The 17,742-nt window shown below is 35.8% G+C and overlaps 1 protein-coding gene across 3 annotated transcripts in view; it reads right to left on the bottom strand.

The window, feature by feature from the left end:
• LOC148956953 (uncharacterized) overlaps positions 1–17,742 on the bottom strand; it is a 60,440-nt gene that overhangs the window by 13,501 nt on the left and 29,197 nt on the right. For all 3 annotated transcript variants that reach the window (XM_089096958.1, XM_089096966.1, XM_089096975.1), the window contains 2 exons: positions 6,543–6,618; positions 2,716–2,814 (listed from right to left, as the gene is read on the bottom strand). In XM_089096958.1, coding sequence (XP_088953084.1) covers positions 2,716–2,814; positions 6,543–6,618 — 175 coding nt within the window. The remainder of the gene's footprint in view (positions 1–2,715; positions 2,815–6,542; positions 6,619–17,742) is intronic.

Genomic DNA, 17,742 nt, shown 5'->3' with positions numbered 1-17,742 from the left:
TAAGTTATGCCCAGGGGGCATATAAGGTTTTTAATGATAGAGTTGTTGTAAAAATATCAAAAGGGGCTCATTCAATTGGAAATTGAGAGGGAAAGTGCCCTTTTTAATAGTTGAAAGTGATTGGACGGTAACAAACCCCTCTCTCACGCCCACCATTCCCCCAAACACATCCAATCAAAATGTTCAGATAGCCATTTTGTTCAACGTAGTAGAAAGTTCTGGAAGATAGGTCTTTGAGGATGAAACCCTCCCCCAGCCCTCAGGGCGAGGGTTTTAAGTTATCCCCTTTGGGCATACAAGGTTTTATTGAAAGTGTTGTTGTAGAAACTTCAAAAGGCATTTGATTGGAAATAGAAAGGGATAGTGCCTTTTTTAATAGTTGAAAGTGATTGGAGAAAGACTAACGCCCCTCTTACATCCACCATTTACCCAGAAACATCCAATCAAAGTTTTGAGACAACCATTTTGTTTAACGTAGTTGAACGTTCTGGAAATTAGGTCTTAAAGGATGACAACCACCCTCACAGGCCTTAGCGTAAGAGTTGTAATTTATGCCCTGGGGCCATATAAGGTGTTTATAGGAAGTGTTGTCGTAGAAACTCGAAAAAGGCTCATTCGATTGGAATTCGAAAGGCCTAGTGCCCTAGTGCGCGCTAGCGCTGCCTAAGTAAAGAACGATGTGGGCACAATGTGTTTTTGGTTTCTCCATACCCGGGCACTTCGTATCGAAGGACTTGTCGTAGAAACTTCGAAAAGGGCTCATTCGATTGGAAATGGGAGTGGTTAGTGCCCTTTTTAATAGTCGAAAGTGATTAGACGGCAACTAGCCCCCCCCACGCCCATCATTCCCCCAAACACATCCAATTAAAATTTTGAGATAGCCATTTTGTTCAGCGTAGTTGATTTCCAGATGGAAAATATGTTTTTGAGGAGGACACTCCCCCACAACCCTCAGGGCAAGAGTTTTAAGTTATGGCCTGGGGGCATATAAGGTTTTTTTAGAAGGTGTTCTCGTAGAAATTTCAAAACAGCCTCATTCGATTCGTAATTCAAAGGGCTAATACCCTTTTTAATATTTAAAAGCGATTAGAGGGAAACTAGCCCCCCCCCTTACGCCCATATTCCCCCAAACGCATCCAATCAAAATTTTAAAATAGCCATTTTGTTCAGCGTAGTTGTTTTCCAGATATAAAATATGTTTTTGAGGAGGACACTCCCTCACAACTCTCAGGGCAAGGGTTTTAAGTTATGGCCTGGGGGCATATAAGGTTTTTTATGGAAGGCGTTGTCGTAGAAACTTCAAAACAGGCTCATTCGATTGGAAATTCAAAGGGCTAGTACCATTTTTAATAGTCGAAAGGGATTGAAGGGCACCTACCCCCCCCCCCAACGCCCATCATTCCTCCAAACACATCCAATCAAAATTTTAAGATAGCCATTTTGTTCAACGTAGTTTTAATTTCTGGAAATTAGGTCTTTGAGGATGACAACCTCCTCACAGCCCTCAAGACAAGGGTTGTAAATTATGCCCTGGGGGCATATAAAGTTTTTATAGAACGCGTTGTCGTAGAAAGTGCAAAAAGAGCTCATTTGAAATTGAAATGGCTTGTACCCTTTTTAATAGTTGAAAGTAATTGGAAGGCAACTAACACCCCTTCCACACCCACCATTCCCCCGAAAACAACCAATAAAAATTTTGAAATGTCCATTTTGTTTCACGCAATTGAAGTTCTGTAAATAATACCTTTGAGCAGGACACTCTCCCTATAGTCTTCCGGGCAAGAATTATAAGTTATACCCTGAGGACATATAAGGTGTTTATTGAAATGGGCAACTAACCCCCCTCTCACGCCCACCATTTCCCCAAACACATCCAATCAAACTTTTGAGATATCCATTTTGTTCAACGTAGTCGAAAGTTCTGGAAATTGGGGTCTTTTAGGATAAAAACCCCATCAGAGCTTTCATTGCAAGGGTTGTAATTTGTTTCCTGGGGGCATATAAGGTTTATATAGAAAGTTGTTGTAGAAATTTCAAAAGGGGCTCATTTGATTTGAAATTGAAATTGCCCTTTTGAACGAAATTGAACGAAAATATTTAAAGCATTACTTTCTTTTTCTCTGAAAAGACTGTGTCAATATAAAACGAACAGAAATTAATTAAAAAAACTTTTTCCACAAAATAAGTTTTTAAAAAAAAATATATTAAATACGTAACCTAACGTAGGTACCTCCCTCCCCTACACCCCAAAAAACCGCAGTTTAATATCGTATACGCAATGAAAAGCACGCTATCATTGCCTAGTCCATAGCGGTAAACATGTCAAAAACGCGTTTTATCATTGTCTAGTCTATAGTGGACATGGTAGTTAACCCGAGAGGCCCGCATAATGCAAGAGTACCTTGTTTTCGTATTATGTTACCTTCTCATTAGTCTAGGCTTATACCTAATTTTTTTCAAAAACATCTACTACAGCAAGTACCCTTCATTAAGATGGCATTTGCGAGACCCACCCTATTTTGTAGCGACGAAGATACCAAAGGTTTCTTCATCATACCCAAACAATGCGTCAACAATATTTACAGTTCTCGTATAATCAAAAAGACTATGACGCAACGAAAAAAAATCAGGGACACTCAGGTAGCCAATTCCCATTAAAATTGATGTTTAAAACAACCAATCAAATTTGACTTAAAAAAGGGGAACTTGACAAACCTTCTGGCGATATTCAAGATCATATTTAAGACGAATAAATTTGTGTAGGTGACCAATTGTTATGCCTGCTGGACAAGAGAGAAACCGCTTTCCAAGAACCTAAAAGATATTTCCAATTATAATCTTAAAGTAATTTGTTGAGTATTAGAACAAGGTATGAATGACAGACTTTTTTAAGGGGAAAGGAAGCATAACTTGAGAAACGTGCCGGAGAATTGGCAAACCTTAATCACAGAATTGGCAAATCTTAATGAAGTAATAAGCAGATTTTATTATACCATATTTAAACAAGTAATATTATAAGAAAATAAGATAGTAAAGATCACTACGAAGCAAGGAGCTTACGAAGGCAACAACTCTAGCCATTTCTCAGTCTTTTTTATGAAAAAAGGAGGGCCACAAAAACTCATGCAAAATACATTCATGTAAATGCCCCAAATCACAAGCAGAGCCTAACACACACATAGCCATAGTCTATACATCATAGCCTAATGAGAAACAGCCGAGCCGACAAGACGTCAAGGGTATATGGCTAGTTCAAGCCACAAAAAGCAAATTCGTTAGGTACAAATGGAGATTTCAATCATAGTTAGAGAGAAGGGTTTTTAGTTTTAAATGGTATTTACTACTACTACTACTGCTACTCCTAAATTAGGTAGGCTACTTGCGTATTAAGCGTACTCTTTTATATACTAATGGCAGACGAAACCCGCCAGAGACCGGTTATTCCAAGAGACCGCTATTAAGACATGGAATGCATGAGTAGTTTTCATTTCGTTTACGATGTTTAAACTGTACGATATTTTAACTATATATTCATCCTATTTTATTTTTTCATTAGCATTAACCAAACTTGACTTTTTTAGCAGCATATAAAAGAGTACGTTTAATACTCACGTACCCTAAATTATACTCACTGCAGCCCCAAGCCGCCTAAGACCAACACAGGCACGTTTTCCCCTCCTCCGCCCCATTGAAGTTGAAGCCTTTTTCTTTAGTCCCCTCCAGTAAAGTTTCTATTCCTTTAAATTATTCCCCCTAATTGTTTCTCACCCATTCGGAGACGACCGGGCCTAACCCTTCAAAATAATAAGTATGACCATATTAGTGGGCATTTCTTATTCATATTATCAGCTAAAACTTGTTTTTACTATCAACTGGCAAACATTTACCGCACCTTACCATGTCTTTTGGAGTACTCACGCTTCAGAAACATACTCATTACCTCGTTTTGTTATCGAATAATGAGCAGGTAGTGTCCTCGTGGGCACTACCCTTGCAGGGGGTACGAGACATGGAAAAAGTTGCATTGAGGAAGTTAGCGAATTCAAGTACATAGGTGGCACACTAGCTCAAGGCGGAAGTTATGATAAAGAGTTAATGCTTTGGTTTGCACATGCAGGTTCAACAACCTCTCAATCAAATATTGTTTGGTAAATGTAGCAAATATTTAGTAATATGTTTGTAACTAGCAAATACTCTAGAAAGCTGAAGCTACACCTGTTCAATTTTAGAGTGGAATACTGACATACAAATGCGGATCCCGGAATCTGTCTAAAGCCTCACAGAAAAAGTTGCTTGGATTTGAGAACACTTTTTCTGCAAAGATTACTTACGATTAGCTGGATTAATAGAGTAACTAATACACAAATAACATCTGTTTCCAGTAAGGAACCGCAAATAACTGATGAAGTCAGACGAAGAAGGCGGCTATACCAAGTTGTATCACTCAAATAAGACACAGAAGACTTAAAATCTGACCCCCCCCACATCAGGAAGATTGGTGGACAACAGACCACGATTGGTCGTTCCTTAGAAGCTGAGGCAAGAGATGTAGGCTATGTTCATTTCTCAGCGAGCTGTGGTCTTCCCACTCAGGAGTCTGAAGCGGAGATCAACTGTTGATGATCTATGCTTCACTAGGTATTAGAGGTGAGTGAGTGAGTTAGTGAGTTCTTTATTTAAGAATAAAAATCATAAAAAAAACTACATCAATAAAATCTCCCCCTTAAGGCTCCATGACCGGGAAAGAACAAGGGAGAAAAAAAAATACCGACACAAAAAAATATATAAACAAAATACCAACATAAAAAAAAATATATAAACAAAATCAAAAAAGAAATCTAGTCGCCCTACCTTAATAATCCCCAGAATGACAAGCTAGACACGGGATAACACATGATTCACCAACTCAAATAAATACTTAAATAGGACCTAAGTAGTATGTAAAGGACACTTACACCTTCTTAAGCTGGTTGGCACCACATGTTTTTAGCTTATTCTTTGATGTTTTTCATCCACGTTTTTATTTATCTTGCGTCCGCTACAGCCAAAAATTGTATTTGCAAGTCTATTTAGTTTAACACTTGAATCTCCGATTTTTTCTACTTTATTAAGCCATATATGCGGGTAGTGCAACTTTCCACTCATCCAGTTCAAAGAATCAGATTTCATTTTTACTCTTCTTGGAAATTTAGTATGTACATACCCATTTTCAAATGTGAATACTGAGTAACCAGCCCCCTGTCCGCTAGAAACCTGAGAGCTCATTTTAAGCCAAATTGTGGTAAGATACCTATTTTGTTTCATGAAATGACGAAATTTATTAACTTATTTTGAAGCCTTTCCGATTGATTTTAGGGAGTCACGTTTTTTGAATCGTTCAGGGATCAGGGAATTTATTTGATGGAGGTTCAGAAAGACTACATCTTCCCCTAAGTTCAAAATTCACGAGGAGTGTAAGAAGAAACAGAAAGTCGGAACTAATCAACCAGTTTTTACAGAAATAGGATTTGCTCTACGTTATTTTTTTTCCAAATAATTCTTGTCAGACAGACGGTTAAACTTTCAAAATTAAACTAAAATAAGTTTTTAGTCTTATTTTTCTTAATTTTAAATAATGAAGCGTATTTTTCTTTTGACATCGATTCGGAATATGTGCATTTTTTTAAGTTAGGACAAACCAGCAGAGATAAGAGGATATCGGCTCTTCCAAGACATTTTTAACTACAATTGCTTCAAACCCATAATTCTAAAATTAATTATAGCTTATGTGTCAACAATCAGCAGAAAATTTGTTTGTTCTTCATTGATTTAACTGAAAATACAAAAAAGAAAAAAAAATCAAACCAAAATTCTATTCTATATTCAGAGATATAGGCTAAGTATTAAAAAAAACATATAAATCATGGGTTAGTTCCAAAGCCAGGCACACGGGAATTCCTCATCGGAAAAAGGGGACAATTATAAAAAGAATGTATTTTTTGAGAGATTATTGCAGGGAAATTCATTTCTCCAGCCTAGTGTTCCCAAACGTCTAACAGATGTATACCTCATTTAAGTGTTTTCGTAACGCTGAGTCGGCCTCGTAAAATACAGATGTATTTTATAAGCAATCAAGATAGATTTATTTTTATTTTTTAGTAAACATACAAAATAGTAAAACTAGAGAACAGAAACCACTCATAGTTTGACATAAATAAAAGTTATATGATTAATAACATAAGCCATATTTGGATCAATGAGAAGTACGGAATTGTCAATCGTTTGTGCTGAGATGGTAGGTCGTTATAATTTGGTTATTTGGTTGTTGATCTTAATATAAACCTGTATATTTAATACCCTGTTTGTTGGCAGTTCATGGCATAACCCTTCCATAATACGTTGAAACGCGTACTCCTACCCAGCGTTTCATGTACTCCTGGAGGTACCTGCGCCAAACTTTGGGAAACACAGCTAAAACCTAATTGGCACCATCTAGAGATTATCAAAATATATTTCTGGGCCAGCATTTTATAAAATTAATAGAACATTGGTTAAAAACATACCTTCTTTCCGTTTTCCATCAAGTTTGCGTCTGTACTATTTGAGTTCATCTCCTTATCTTCCGGAATTCTTCCATGACTATAATGTAAACATCTTTATTAGAAATTGGATTTTATTACGTGACAAACACACCAAATTCCCAAAAACTAATATCATATTACACTGAATAAGGGTTTACACTTATAGGAAACCCCGGTCTGTTATTAATGGTAGCCTAGATATGGATTCTTTCTTGGTTTATATTGATTTATTATTATGTTTTCTCTAATTGACAGATTTGGCGTTTCATAATTGAAACAAACCATTTAAAAAAAACTGCTCTTCACAACCGGAATCGATTATTAACTATAGCCTACTTGTTTTTTATTATGTTTTTCTTATTTATTTCTTCGTTCCTTTCTTTGGTTTTTATTGACAGCAGAAGGAGATTTAAGGTATAAGCACTTATTCCTAGTTTAATCATTGTAGTTTAGCCTTATGACTTCACATTCTTTGTGCAAATGTTAACCACGGGTATTCGCTCCGGGGACGGGGCTTTGGGCGGCGCGAAACTTCAAAAATTAGAAAAATCACAAATTTTATAGGAAATATCAGAAATCATAAAAAGCTAAACCTATATTTTTTGGAGGGGAAAATAGATCTAAAGCTCCCCCACTCCCTGCAAACATGCCTGACCTTGAATGTGATTTCTACTGTCTAAATACACTGCTGCAATCCGGGGAAAGTGTTTACAGAAATCTCGCGATAACCCCCCAAGGTTTGACGAATATTTTTTTTTATATGTAGGCCTACAACATTCCAGACCACCTTGAAATGAAGCTTCCTAAGAATATGAAAACGTAATAACTTTTTTCTGTTATTATTGATTTCAAATGTTAGTGCCTTCCAATCAAGTATAAAATTTTATACAAAGTATAAAATAATGGCCAAATGTCTGTTAATCCCACTTGATAAAACCAGTTCTCTATAATAGGAAAGGTCCTCAGGGTGTAGTAGATTGTATAATTTTTTGCGTTCCATCGATTTTTAACGCTTAAGAAGATTTGATACCTTAAAAACTATTTTGCGAGCTCCGTAACAGTAGAGTGACACAGAGTAACAATAAACGTAGTAACTTGAACAAGCAACAAGGGTTTTCGCAAGCTCCATTTCCATGCCACAGCAAAATGTTTCCTATTGATATAAATCTTTCCTAAAGCTGTCGATTGATTTTTTTTACCGCTTTTGGCGTTAATATTGTATTTTTAAGGTATATGCAAGTTCTTAATTGTTGGGTGTTGTTGGCAGTCCAAGTTTCATTTTGGCTATATTTTTTTCAGGTTTAACCAAGAAGTTAAATTATGTCCTTTATCCTTTCTGATTGTTTTTAAGAGTTTAATTATTGGCATAGTAAATGTTATAGTAATTATTGGCATAGTAATGTTTCACACTTGCTGCGATATTTTTTTTTTTTTATTTATTTATTTATTTTTTATACGTAAAACGGTCAGTTCTTAAGTATCAGTTTAAAATACAACAGCTGAAAAAACAAATGTTTCTCTGTCAGAAGGAACATTCTTTGTTTGTCAATTTGTCATACTGACAAATATTTTATCATGTAAACTGAGGTATTGGATTAACTAACGAAGACATCGCGAAAGACAACATTGTCAGAAGGCCAGACATGCGCGAAAAACAGTCATTTGTGAATTTTAAGTTGAAAGAAATCAGTACCAAACAAATTATACATCCCATTAAAGACACATGCTGCACTAAAAGGGATGTCAAGTTGTTTGAAGTATTAAGTACATCTAAAAACCCATTTCATTTGTATTCATGTCTTTATTTATTCATGATTTTCTAAGATTTTCTTTTGCCTGTTTTAAATACCGAAGTTTTTAGAGCCGTATCACACTTCCATCAGTGTTGCTACATGAACTAAATTAGATACGTATTTTATGCATAAAAACTCAATCATCAACAATCCGTTGATTCCAAGAGACAACTGCACTTTCAAAGACAAGTTTGGTGCCAGATATTTATTTTTATAGTTATTATTTTTTTCTGATTTTTAACCCAAGTTTCGTCTTTTTTGTTTTTAATTTAGCACTTACTACTGCCAAAAACTACACAACTACAACTGAAAGTTTTTCCGTTAAGAATTGAGTTCCCTCTGTACCCCAATTTTGAAGACATATATGGTTGCGTAAGTTTCCACTGAAACCCATTCAACTAATCGAACTTCAGTTGTTCTTATTACTAACGGATTTCAAGAATGATCAGACTGAATGAGAAGGAAACAAATCCATTTCCTCGAGAAAGTAAGATGCTATTTGTCATCCAGAAAAAGAATGAAAATAGTCAATCCATCATTAGTGTGCTAGCGGCGATAAGACATAAATTGATTTCAAAAATCGAACTTGTATAATAGATGCTAGCTCAAAATTGTACATGACGCAACACCCAAATTTTTAACCCTGCCGCAGCTTCATTTCACTCTCTTTTTTATTTTAAATAAAAAAATGTATTTTTTAAAACTTGTTTTCAAAATGGACTAAAATGTATATTTTTTACCCGGGAGTCTGTGAATAAATGTGAAAACGAGGGGAGCAAAACGGATTGGGCTTTATGTACATAGATATCAGCTTGAGCTTGATGCATTGATAAATGCATCAATGAAAAAAGTTTATGAGCTGTAAAAACGAGTTAAAAATATCAAATTATGTGAGGTCCAATTCATTTTCTTCAAGGAAGTCAGTGTAAGACAAAAAGACCAAGAACTAAAACTAGAGCAATCTCCTCTACTAGGGCAAAAGATAATTAAACAAGAAAAACGGAAGATGCTAAATGTATCGAAATCTACTGATGACCGAGCCACATTACAGCCCCAATTCAAATTCCACTCGAGTATATCACTAAAAGCACATCACTCGTAATTTTTTGGTTGAACATAGTTCTATTTTCATGCATAGACGCTCATAAAGGGGGGAGGGGCTGGCACCTCCCTCCTTGGCTGAATGATTCTGTCTTATATTTGTATTAAATTAAAAACTTTTTCCACTAAACAAGCTTTTCAAAGAAAAGTAAAGAGCTTCATTAAGCCAAAAATGGGCAGAAATAAAGTCAAATAATCTTCCAAGCATAAAACTACCACAAATCACTATTAATAAAAAAATGAAACTCAAAACGAACGAAATTGAAATAAATAGCCGAGTCAAACTCAAAACGATCAAAAATTAACATTAGTAGGGCTGACAACCCCCTTGCCTTCTCAAGACCAGAACATAATTTAGGCTTTACTAAAAAAAAAAAAAAAAAAAAAAACCGTGAATTGGCAGTTTAATATACATATACTAATATTTATTTCTTAAAGTCTTAAATTTTTCATTTATTTAACTAAAAAGTAAAAATATTTAAGTTAAAAGTTTTTTGTTTTCAGTATAGTGCTAATTATGTTCTGGTCTCGAGAATGCATAGGGGTTATCAGCCCTACTAATGTTAATTTTTTCTTGTTTTGCCAAAAAACAATTCCATCTAAAAAATCCTCCTTATCATACTTTTATTTGAAAAAAAAATAATTTCTGGCCATTTTTCAGATCATACCAGAATCTCCTCCCTAGAAAAAATTTCCAGGAACCCTCCCCCCCACACACACTAGGAAAAATTATCCAGCAAATTCCAACCCTGCTGAAAATTTTCCCTGGACAATACCCATGGAACGTCTCCACATACAAAATTGAGTCGGCAACGAGAAAGTAAGACAAATAAAAATAATTTCATATTGGAATTCTGGTAAATTTCTACAGTGTAAAATTTCCTCTGGGAAGTCCACCCCTCTAAATTCACCCCCCACGAAAAAGTCTCCTCGTGTAATATCCCCCAGAGCAGAAAATCCCACTTTCCCCTAAAAAATGTCTGTATATTTCCCCAATAACAAATACTGTATAATACGTAAACGACGGGCAATTTTAATGGCTTAAAGCCCTTTCCCCGAGACATGTAGGGGGCTATGCTATCCCCAAAGACAAACTTACTGGACCTTTCAACGATACTGAACAAAATGAGTATCTCGAAATTTTGATCAGACGACTTTGGGCAAAAATGGGGCATGGGAGGGGGGCTAGTCACCCTCCAATTTTTGGTCACCTAAAAATACCACTAGAACTTTCAATTTCCGCTTGAATAAGCTATCCATAGATATTCTAGGACCATTGATTCAATATAATCACCCCTGAAAAAAAAACACGTTTTTTCTGGCAAAAATTAAAAATTCCATATTTTATGCAGATAGGAGCTTGAAACCCCTACAGTAGGGTTCTCTGACACGCTGAATGGTTTGAGTCTCGCAGTTTTCGATAGGTAACACTAATGAATCTTGTATATTCGGAATCAAACAGTTCGTGGTAGCGAGTTGTAAGTAAGGAGCGACACGGCTCAGTAGCGACCGAAACTTTAAAAAATTGAGTTTTGATATCAATAAATATATTAAAAGAATCGGCTTATTATGCTGATTCCAATTAAATAAGATTCATTAAGCTTAGTATTACTTATAAAAGGGTACGAGCCTGAGAAAACTTGACTGATTTTCGACAAACCCCCTAAAAGTCAAGGAATGTTAATGAAAATCACACCATCAGATCCACATTACAGCCCCAATTCAAATTCCACGCGAGTATATCACCAAAAGCACATCACTCGTAATTTTTTGGTTGAACATAGTTCTATTTTCATGCATAGACGCCCATAAAGGGGGGAGGGGCTGGCACCTCCCTCCTTGGCTGAATGATGCTGTCTTATATTTGTATTAAATTAAAAACTTTTTCCACTAAACAAGCTTTTCAAAGAAAAGTAAAGAGCTTCATTAAGCCAAAAATGGGCAGAAATAAAGTCAAATAATCTTCCATAGCAAGCATAAAACACCAAATCACTATTAATAAAAAAAAAATGAAACTCAAAACGAACGAAATTGGAATAAATAGCTGAGTCAAACTCAAAACGATCAAAAATTAACAATAGTAGGGCTGACAACCCACTTGCCTTCTCAAGACCAGAACACAGTTTAGGCTTTACTGAAAAAAAAAAAAAAAAAAAAAAAAAAAAAAAAAAAAAAAAAACCGTGAATTGGCAGTTTAATATACATATACTAATATTTATTTCTTAAAGTCTTAAATTTTTTATTTATTTAACTAAAAAAGTAAAAATATTTAAGTTAAAACCTAGGCCTATTACTTATAAAAGGGTACGAGCCTGAGAAAACTTGACTGATTTTCGACAAACCCCCTAAAAGTCAAGGAATGTTAATGAAAATCACACCATCAGATTCAGCATATAAGAAGACCCTGCTGGAGAGGTTTCAAGCTCCTATCTACAAAAATGTGCAATTCTGTATTTTTTGTCAGAGGAAAGATTTTTTTTTCTTTTCCTCTGGGGTGATCGTACCGAGCCAATGGTCATAGAAAATTGAGAGAGGGTTCATTTGAAGGAAAAATAGAAATTCTAGTGCCCTTTTTAAGAGATTAAAAAGATTGGAGGACAACTATCCCCCCTCCCACGCCCCGTTTTTCCCCAAAATCGTCCGATCAAAATTTTAGATAATCCATTTTGTTTAGCATAGTTCAAAAGTCAGAAATACTATGCCTTTGAAGAGAACATGATCCAGCCCCTGGGGATAGGTGTTTAAGTTATGAAATTTGCCCATTGTTTACGCATAGTATTTGTTATTGGGAAGTCTGCAGACATTTTTCGGGAGGAGGGGGGATTTTGTGTTAGAAATGGGTTTCCGTGTGGATAATTTTCCTTTCCAGGGAAAATCTTACATTGGGAGATTTGAAAGAATTCCTATACGAAATTATTTTTATTCGTCTTGATTCGTCTTTGCTTATTCACTTTTGCATGTGGAGATGTTCCGGAGGAATATTCTGAGAGAGATTTTCTGCGTGTTTGGACTTCCAAGAAATAGTTTCCACGGAAGGGGGGATTTCTGGAGTGATCGTAAAAACGATTATTACAAAGTATTTTTCAAATGAAAGCATACTAAGGAGAATTTTTCAGGATGAATCTTTTGCAAGAAGTTTTACGGAGGAAGAGGGGAGAATTTTCAGCGGGATAGAGTTGTCTGGAAGAAATTTTACGGGTGAGGGGGTGTATTTTACGTGGGTTGAACCTTCCAAGGACGATCCCGTGAGGGGAGGGAATTTTTCATGGAGATTGAAACAGATTTACCGGCATTATTTGACAACAATCCGAAATTAAATTAAAAACAAACATTTTTTCAACTGAAAGCAAGGAGCAACTTTAAAACTTTCATATGAACTGAAATTATTCCGCATATGAAGGGGTCGCCTTCATCCTCAATACCTTGCTATTTACGCTAAAGTTTGACTGCTTGTCCCAATCTTTTAAGAACGACTTCTGAAACACGTTTAATGAGAATAGGAATATTATTTTAAATTGCTAAAAACTTTAGCGTGAAGAACAAGGGACTGAAGAGGGAGGAAACCCCTTCATATGAGTAATAATTTCTGTTCGTTTTGAGTTGTAATGTTCCTTCTTACTTTCAGTTGCAAAAACTTAACCATTAAATCCAATTTTTTAAATATATCTTCATAATAAGGTTAGAATAAGGGCAGATTTTAATCCTCTGATGGCGTGTCACATTGTTTGGAATAAGTTGCCTGAATCAGCTCGAGGGGCCACTCATTCGGTTCGTTTAAAAAAAATATTGTTGAAAATTCTTTGGCTTCTAAGAAGTTACTTTTTTTTTAGAGTCTATTTAATCTACTTAATTAATTTAGTCTATTTATTCTATTTATTTTTGTTTCTATAGTTTTAATTTTATTTATATTATTTTCTTCTCCTTTTGCTCTTATGTCTGTGAGTAAGTGATCATTTTAAATTTTCTTCTGTTTTTCTTCTCTAGAGTAAGTAACTCATTTGTCTTCCTCCTTCTTTACACGCCAATGAACCTTTGGGAGAATAGTAACATGTAATATTGTATGTGCATTTAATGAAGAATAAATCTTATCATATCAAAATTCCGTTTTCTATAGTTTCGGTTACTATTGAGCCGAGTCGCTCCTTACTTACAGTTCATTACCAGGAATTGCGTGAAAAAAAAAATTTCCGACATTTGTTTTAAAGCTTCGTTAAATAAATTTAATTTGCTTCATGTTTCAAAAAATTATGTATAGGTGTAAGTATGCATCAACTATTATGAAGGAGGATCTGTTTTGTGAGGGGGGGGGACAGACGCTTGAAAGGTACATTTTAATACCCAATTTTCCTTTAAAAAAAATTACTTAACATTCGGATTTGTTGGAAATTTAATTGCAATTTAACATTTTAATTCTTTAGCTGAAAGTGGGGCGTAAGCAATCCAGCATTCACAATTATCAATATATACAATTTAACAATAAGAGATTGGAGGTTTACAAGGAAGTTTACATATCCAAGATGAAATCTTGGTTAGACCTGTGGGGATGATCTGAAAACCGATCAGGAATTAAATGACGATGGCCGTTTCCAAAGCTTAAGAATTCTAATCCTTCTTAAAATGTCATACATGCAGTTTCCATATTGATTTCCAATTTTTTATTCCTGTTTGGAAGACACCCCCCTCCGGGAACAAAATTTTAGGGCCCATAATACTGTTTAATTTTCTTCTTATGCATGTTTTCTATGTTCGGGGAAAGGAAAATTCAATTTTCAGCATAGCTTTTGTAAAATTATTCTCCAGAGGTCCTTCATCCCACATTCCACTTTTTTCAGACATGAATGTAAAAACACAGGTATACAGGAGAGAGGACTAGGGGCCAAGCTCATATTTCCGAGAGGAGGGATTTAGGCCAACATTTTCCCCTGAAATCCTGAGTTATTACATTATAAGTTTTTGTATTTTACACCATAATTTACAGATTATTGGGACTTTTGTCGAAGTTGGTTCCCGCCCAAACACAAAATCCTGCGCACCGACACGGCCTACCTTTACCCCTAAAATCCTGTGACTTTCAACTTTCTAACCACGCAATTTTCCTGTATCCCAAGAGGAGCAACTATTTGTGTCCTAATTGAGCTTCTATTGCTGGCAATGGGTCAATTTCGTGAGCTGGGCTACTTCAAGCAGAAGTCTGTAGAAAAAGGTCCTTTACTTTTATCCTTCCTCTTGATCGAATTTTGAGTAAACTTTTCTAGATTTTTTCATAGTCGAAGTCCTGTCACAAACCAAAATCCTGGGGACGTATTATTCAATTCCCACAGAAGTTACTGTGTGCCCCAAAAGAATTCCTAGTGGATTACGGAAAGGGAAAAAGCTTACGGAAAGGGGCTCAGCTGTTGCTTCAGCCATGAAGACCTTGCACTGCTAAAAGTGCGTCAAGTTGTTGGTTTGTACTTTTACCAGAAATAAGACAAGCATAGATCTGAAGGCCTTTATGTGAGTGTATAGATCAGACACTAGATTTTTCTCTCCTTGTAGTTTTAGGTTTAGATATTTTAAATGATCTGTAATGTCTGCAGTAAAGACCAATTTCCATGCCCACTCTTATAAGACAGTAATGACTATGACTTTCCTTTATTTTCTGGGAATTCGTGTATTTCCTTTCTTAACTCAAACACCCTACTCAGAACTTTCTCAGAAGTTAGTCATCTTATTTCTGAGCAAAATGGTAAATCGTGCGATGTTGTGTCTGCATCTTTCAATATGTCTCTGAACTGTCTACCGTTGAGCCCCTGTAACCTTATTAAGTTTACCATCTTCCGCACAGGATTCAGTACGCTCCTATGTCTATATATTTCGCAAACAAAACTTGCTGGTGATTAATATAGAGCATGGACATTTGATATTGAATGTGTTTCACGTTGCACATCTGCTTCAATTGACAAACCAATCCTTTTTTTATGTCACTCATCTTTCCTCCGTCAACAGTCAAGCAACTGAAACTAGTCCAGTCTAGTTATAATCAGCATTTTTTTTGCAATTCATTGAATATATCCTCTCCCGTAGCTGTGCCGTACATGCTACGCGGAGAAGCCAACTCTTCCATTTAATGGCACTATGTCAATTCATTGACTTTGAAATGATATAACGCCATATTTTTCTGGCGATTAAAAGGTCTCCCCGTTTATTTTGGGTGTAATCCCTAGTGGGTTACGAAAAATAATTGTTTTTCCTCCCCCCAAAACATTAGTAGTGGGTTACAGAGAGGGACACAGATTGAAAAAATACAACTTTTTGAGCTAAAAAAAATTATCATAGTTTCCTAAAGACTATCAAGTTCTTCCATTTATATACTTTTTTGGTACTTTCCCATTATGTGGGCATTTACAAGGAAACCAGTCACGAAAAACCCGTTTTTGACGGGTTCATTCAAGAGACGGCTGTAGAGTAATGCAATCCATAGCGTGGTTTTCATTGCGTATACGATATTTAAACTGTTGTTTTTTGGGGTCTAGAGGGGGGAAGGTACCTAGGTTAGGTTACGTATTTAATATATGCAATGCTTTAACCCCACCCCTCCTATTGTGCAATTATATAGCCCAAATTTGTTTATAAAATATTATATAGGCATCCTATTTTATTCTATTTCATTAGCATTAACCAAACTTGACTTTTTAGAAATGCCCATATAATGGGAAAGTACCGCTTTTTTAACACGAGAGAAGGAATAAAAATAATATAGGGAGGGAGGGGTCAAATGATCACTCCAACTCCCTCCCCTTCGCTGTGCCAGCATTTATGTCTAGCGAGGTCACTCTGTTTGAGCTAAAAACTCATAACTGCGCACGATGATAAAAAAAAAAAAAAAAAAAAAAAAAAAAAAATTGTGACCAGTGTTAAATTACGAGTGCCACGCAGTTGTCGTACAACTTTTGTCCATAGCCAGTCTCCTCGCAAAATATGGAACAACTTTGGATCCATGACTTGAAAACATTGGTGATTCTACATACCTCCTGCTAAAAAAAAACAATTCCCAATGTAGAGTTTAAAGGTGAATTAAAGCCAACTTGTTTGTATTTGACAAAATTGTTTGCAAATGCATCTTTTCCCCCCTAAAATTAATTATATTCAGGACGGAAACCATCCCCAATGTAATATAAAAACAGAAATAATTGACAGCAGTGCGTTCACTGGTAGCCAAGGAGAAATGCCGCGGGTGAGTGGGAGGAAAAGGAGGCAGGCCGATCAATGTATCACCACCCGCTCAAAGCAAATGGGAGAATTTTCTCTCTTCGTCGTATTAGCTAAAACTAAAATATAGACAATTTAGATGAAAACTTTCGATTATACTTCAGAAATTTATAAAATAGTTTAATGTTCTGTGAAGAGTAAAGTTAAATTTACCGAGTCTTCGAACATTTTAACATTAGGCTATGTCAATCTTGCAATTTTGAAATTACCGAGTCAAGGAAAGAAAGAAAATTACGGGTGAGGTAAACCTCTTTATTTAAAGTAGAGAGCACAATATAGTACTTCATCCTTATTTTCTTTCTCTCTCAATCTGTGAGACATGTATCTTAAGCGCATTTAGAAAATACTGATGGCAGTGTTCACAGATAATTAGTAAAGCTCCTGTTGCAGAGAACTTGTTTGAACGACAGAAACGCAGATGAAGACCTTGAGCCGTTGGTCCCAGTGACGTCAATTCACGAAAATGCACGGGAGAGGATAAAATATATTTTTCAAATATTGGAGCACTATTTTTTTTTTTTAAACAAAAACATATGAGGCATTTTCAATTGAAATACCCCAGCAAAGATTTTATTTCAAATCAAAGGGAGGAGTGTAGGAGGTGGGCCAAATGTCCCCAACTGTTAATACCACTGGATATCCCTATCAAAATCACAAGTTTTTGGTACTTGGGCACTATATGGGCCTTTACAAGGAAACCAGACACGAAAAACCCGTTTTCGACGAGTTAATTCAAAAGACGGCTATAGAGTAATGCAATCCATAGCGTGGTTTTTATTACATATACGATATTTAAACTGTTGTTTTTTGGGGTTTAGGGGGGGGAGAAGGTACCGTACCTAGGTTAGGTTAGGTACGTATTTAATATATGCTATGCTTTATCCCCCACCCCCTAATGTGCAAATAAATAGCCCAAATTCTAACGGAGTCTGATGACTTTCACCCCCCCCCCTGCACACTCCTTTCTTTAGCCTTTTTAATGTGGAAATTCCCCAAATCTGTAGGAAAGTCAGTCAGTTCTTTCACGACCCTTGTAT

This window comes from Artemia sp. Qi Xiang Cuo, chromosome 1, assembly GCF_049724085.1.
Source record: "Artemia sp. Qi Xiang Cuo chromosome 1, ASM4972408v1, whole genome shotgun sequence".
Classification (NCBI taxonomy): domain Eukaryota; kingdom Metazoa; phylum Arthropoda; class Branchiopoda; order Anostraca; family Artemiidae; genus Artemia; species Artemia sp. Qi Xiang Cuo.
Note: the sequence above shows the minus strand (reverse complement) of the source record. Positions and strands in the feature narration are given on the sequence as shown.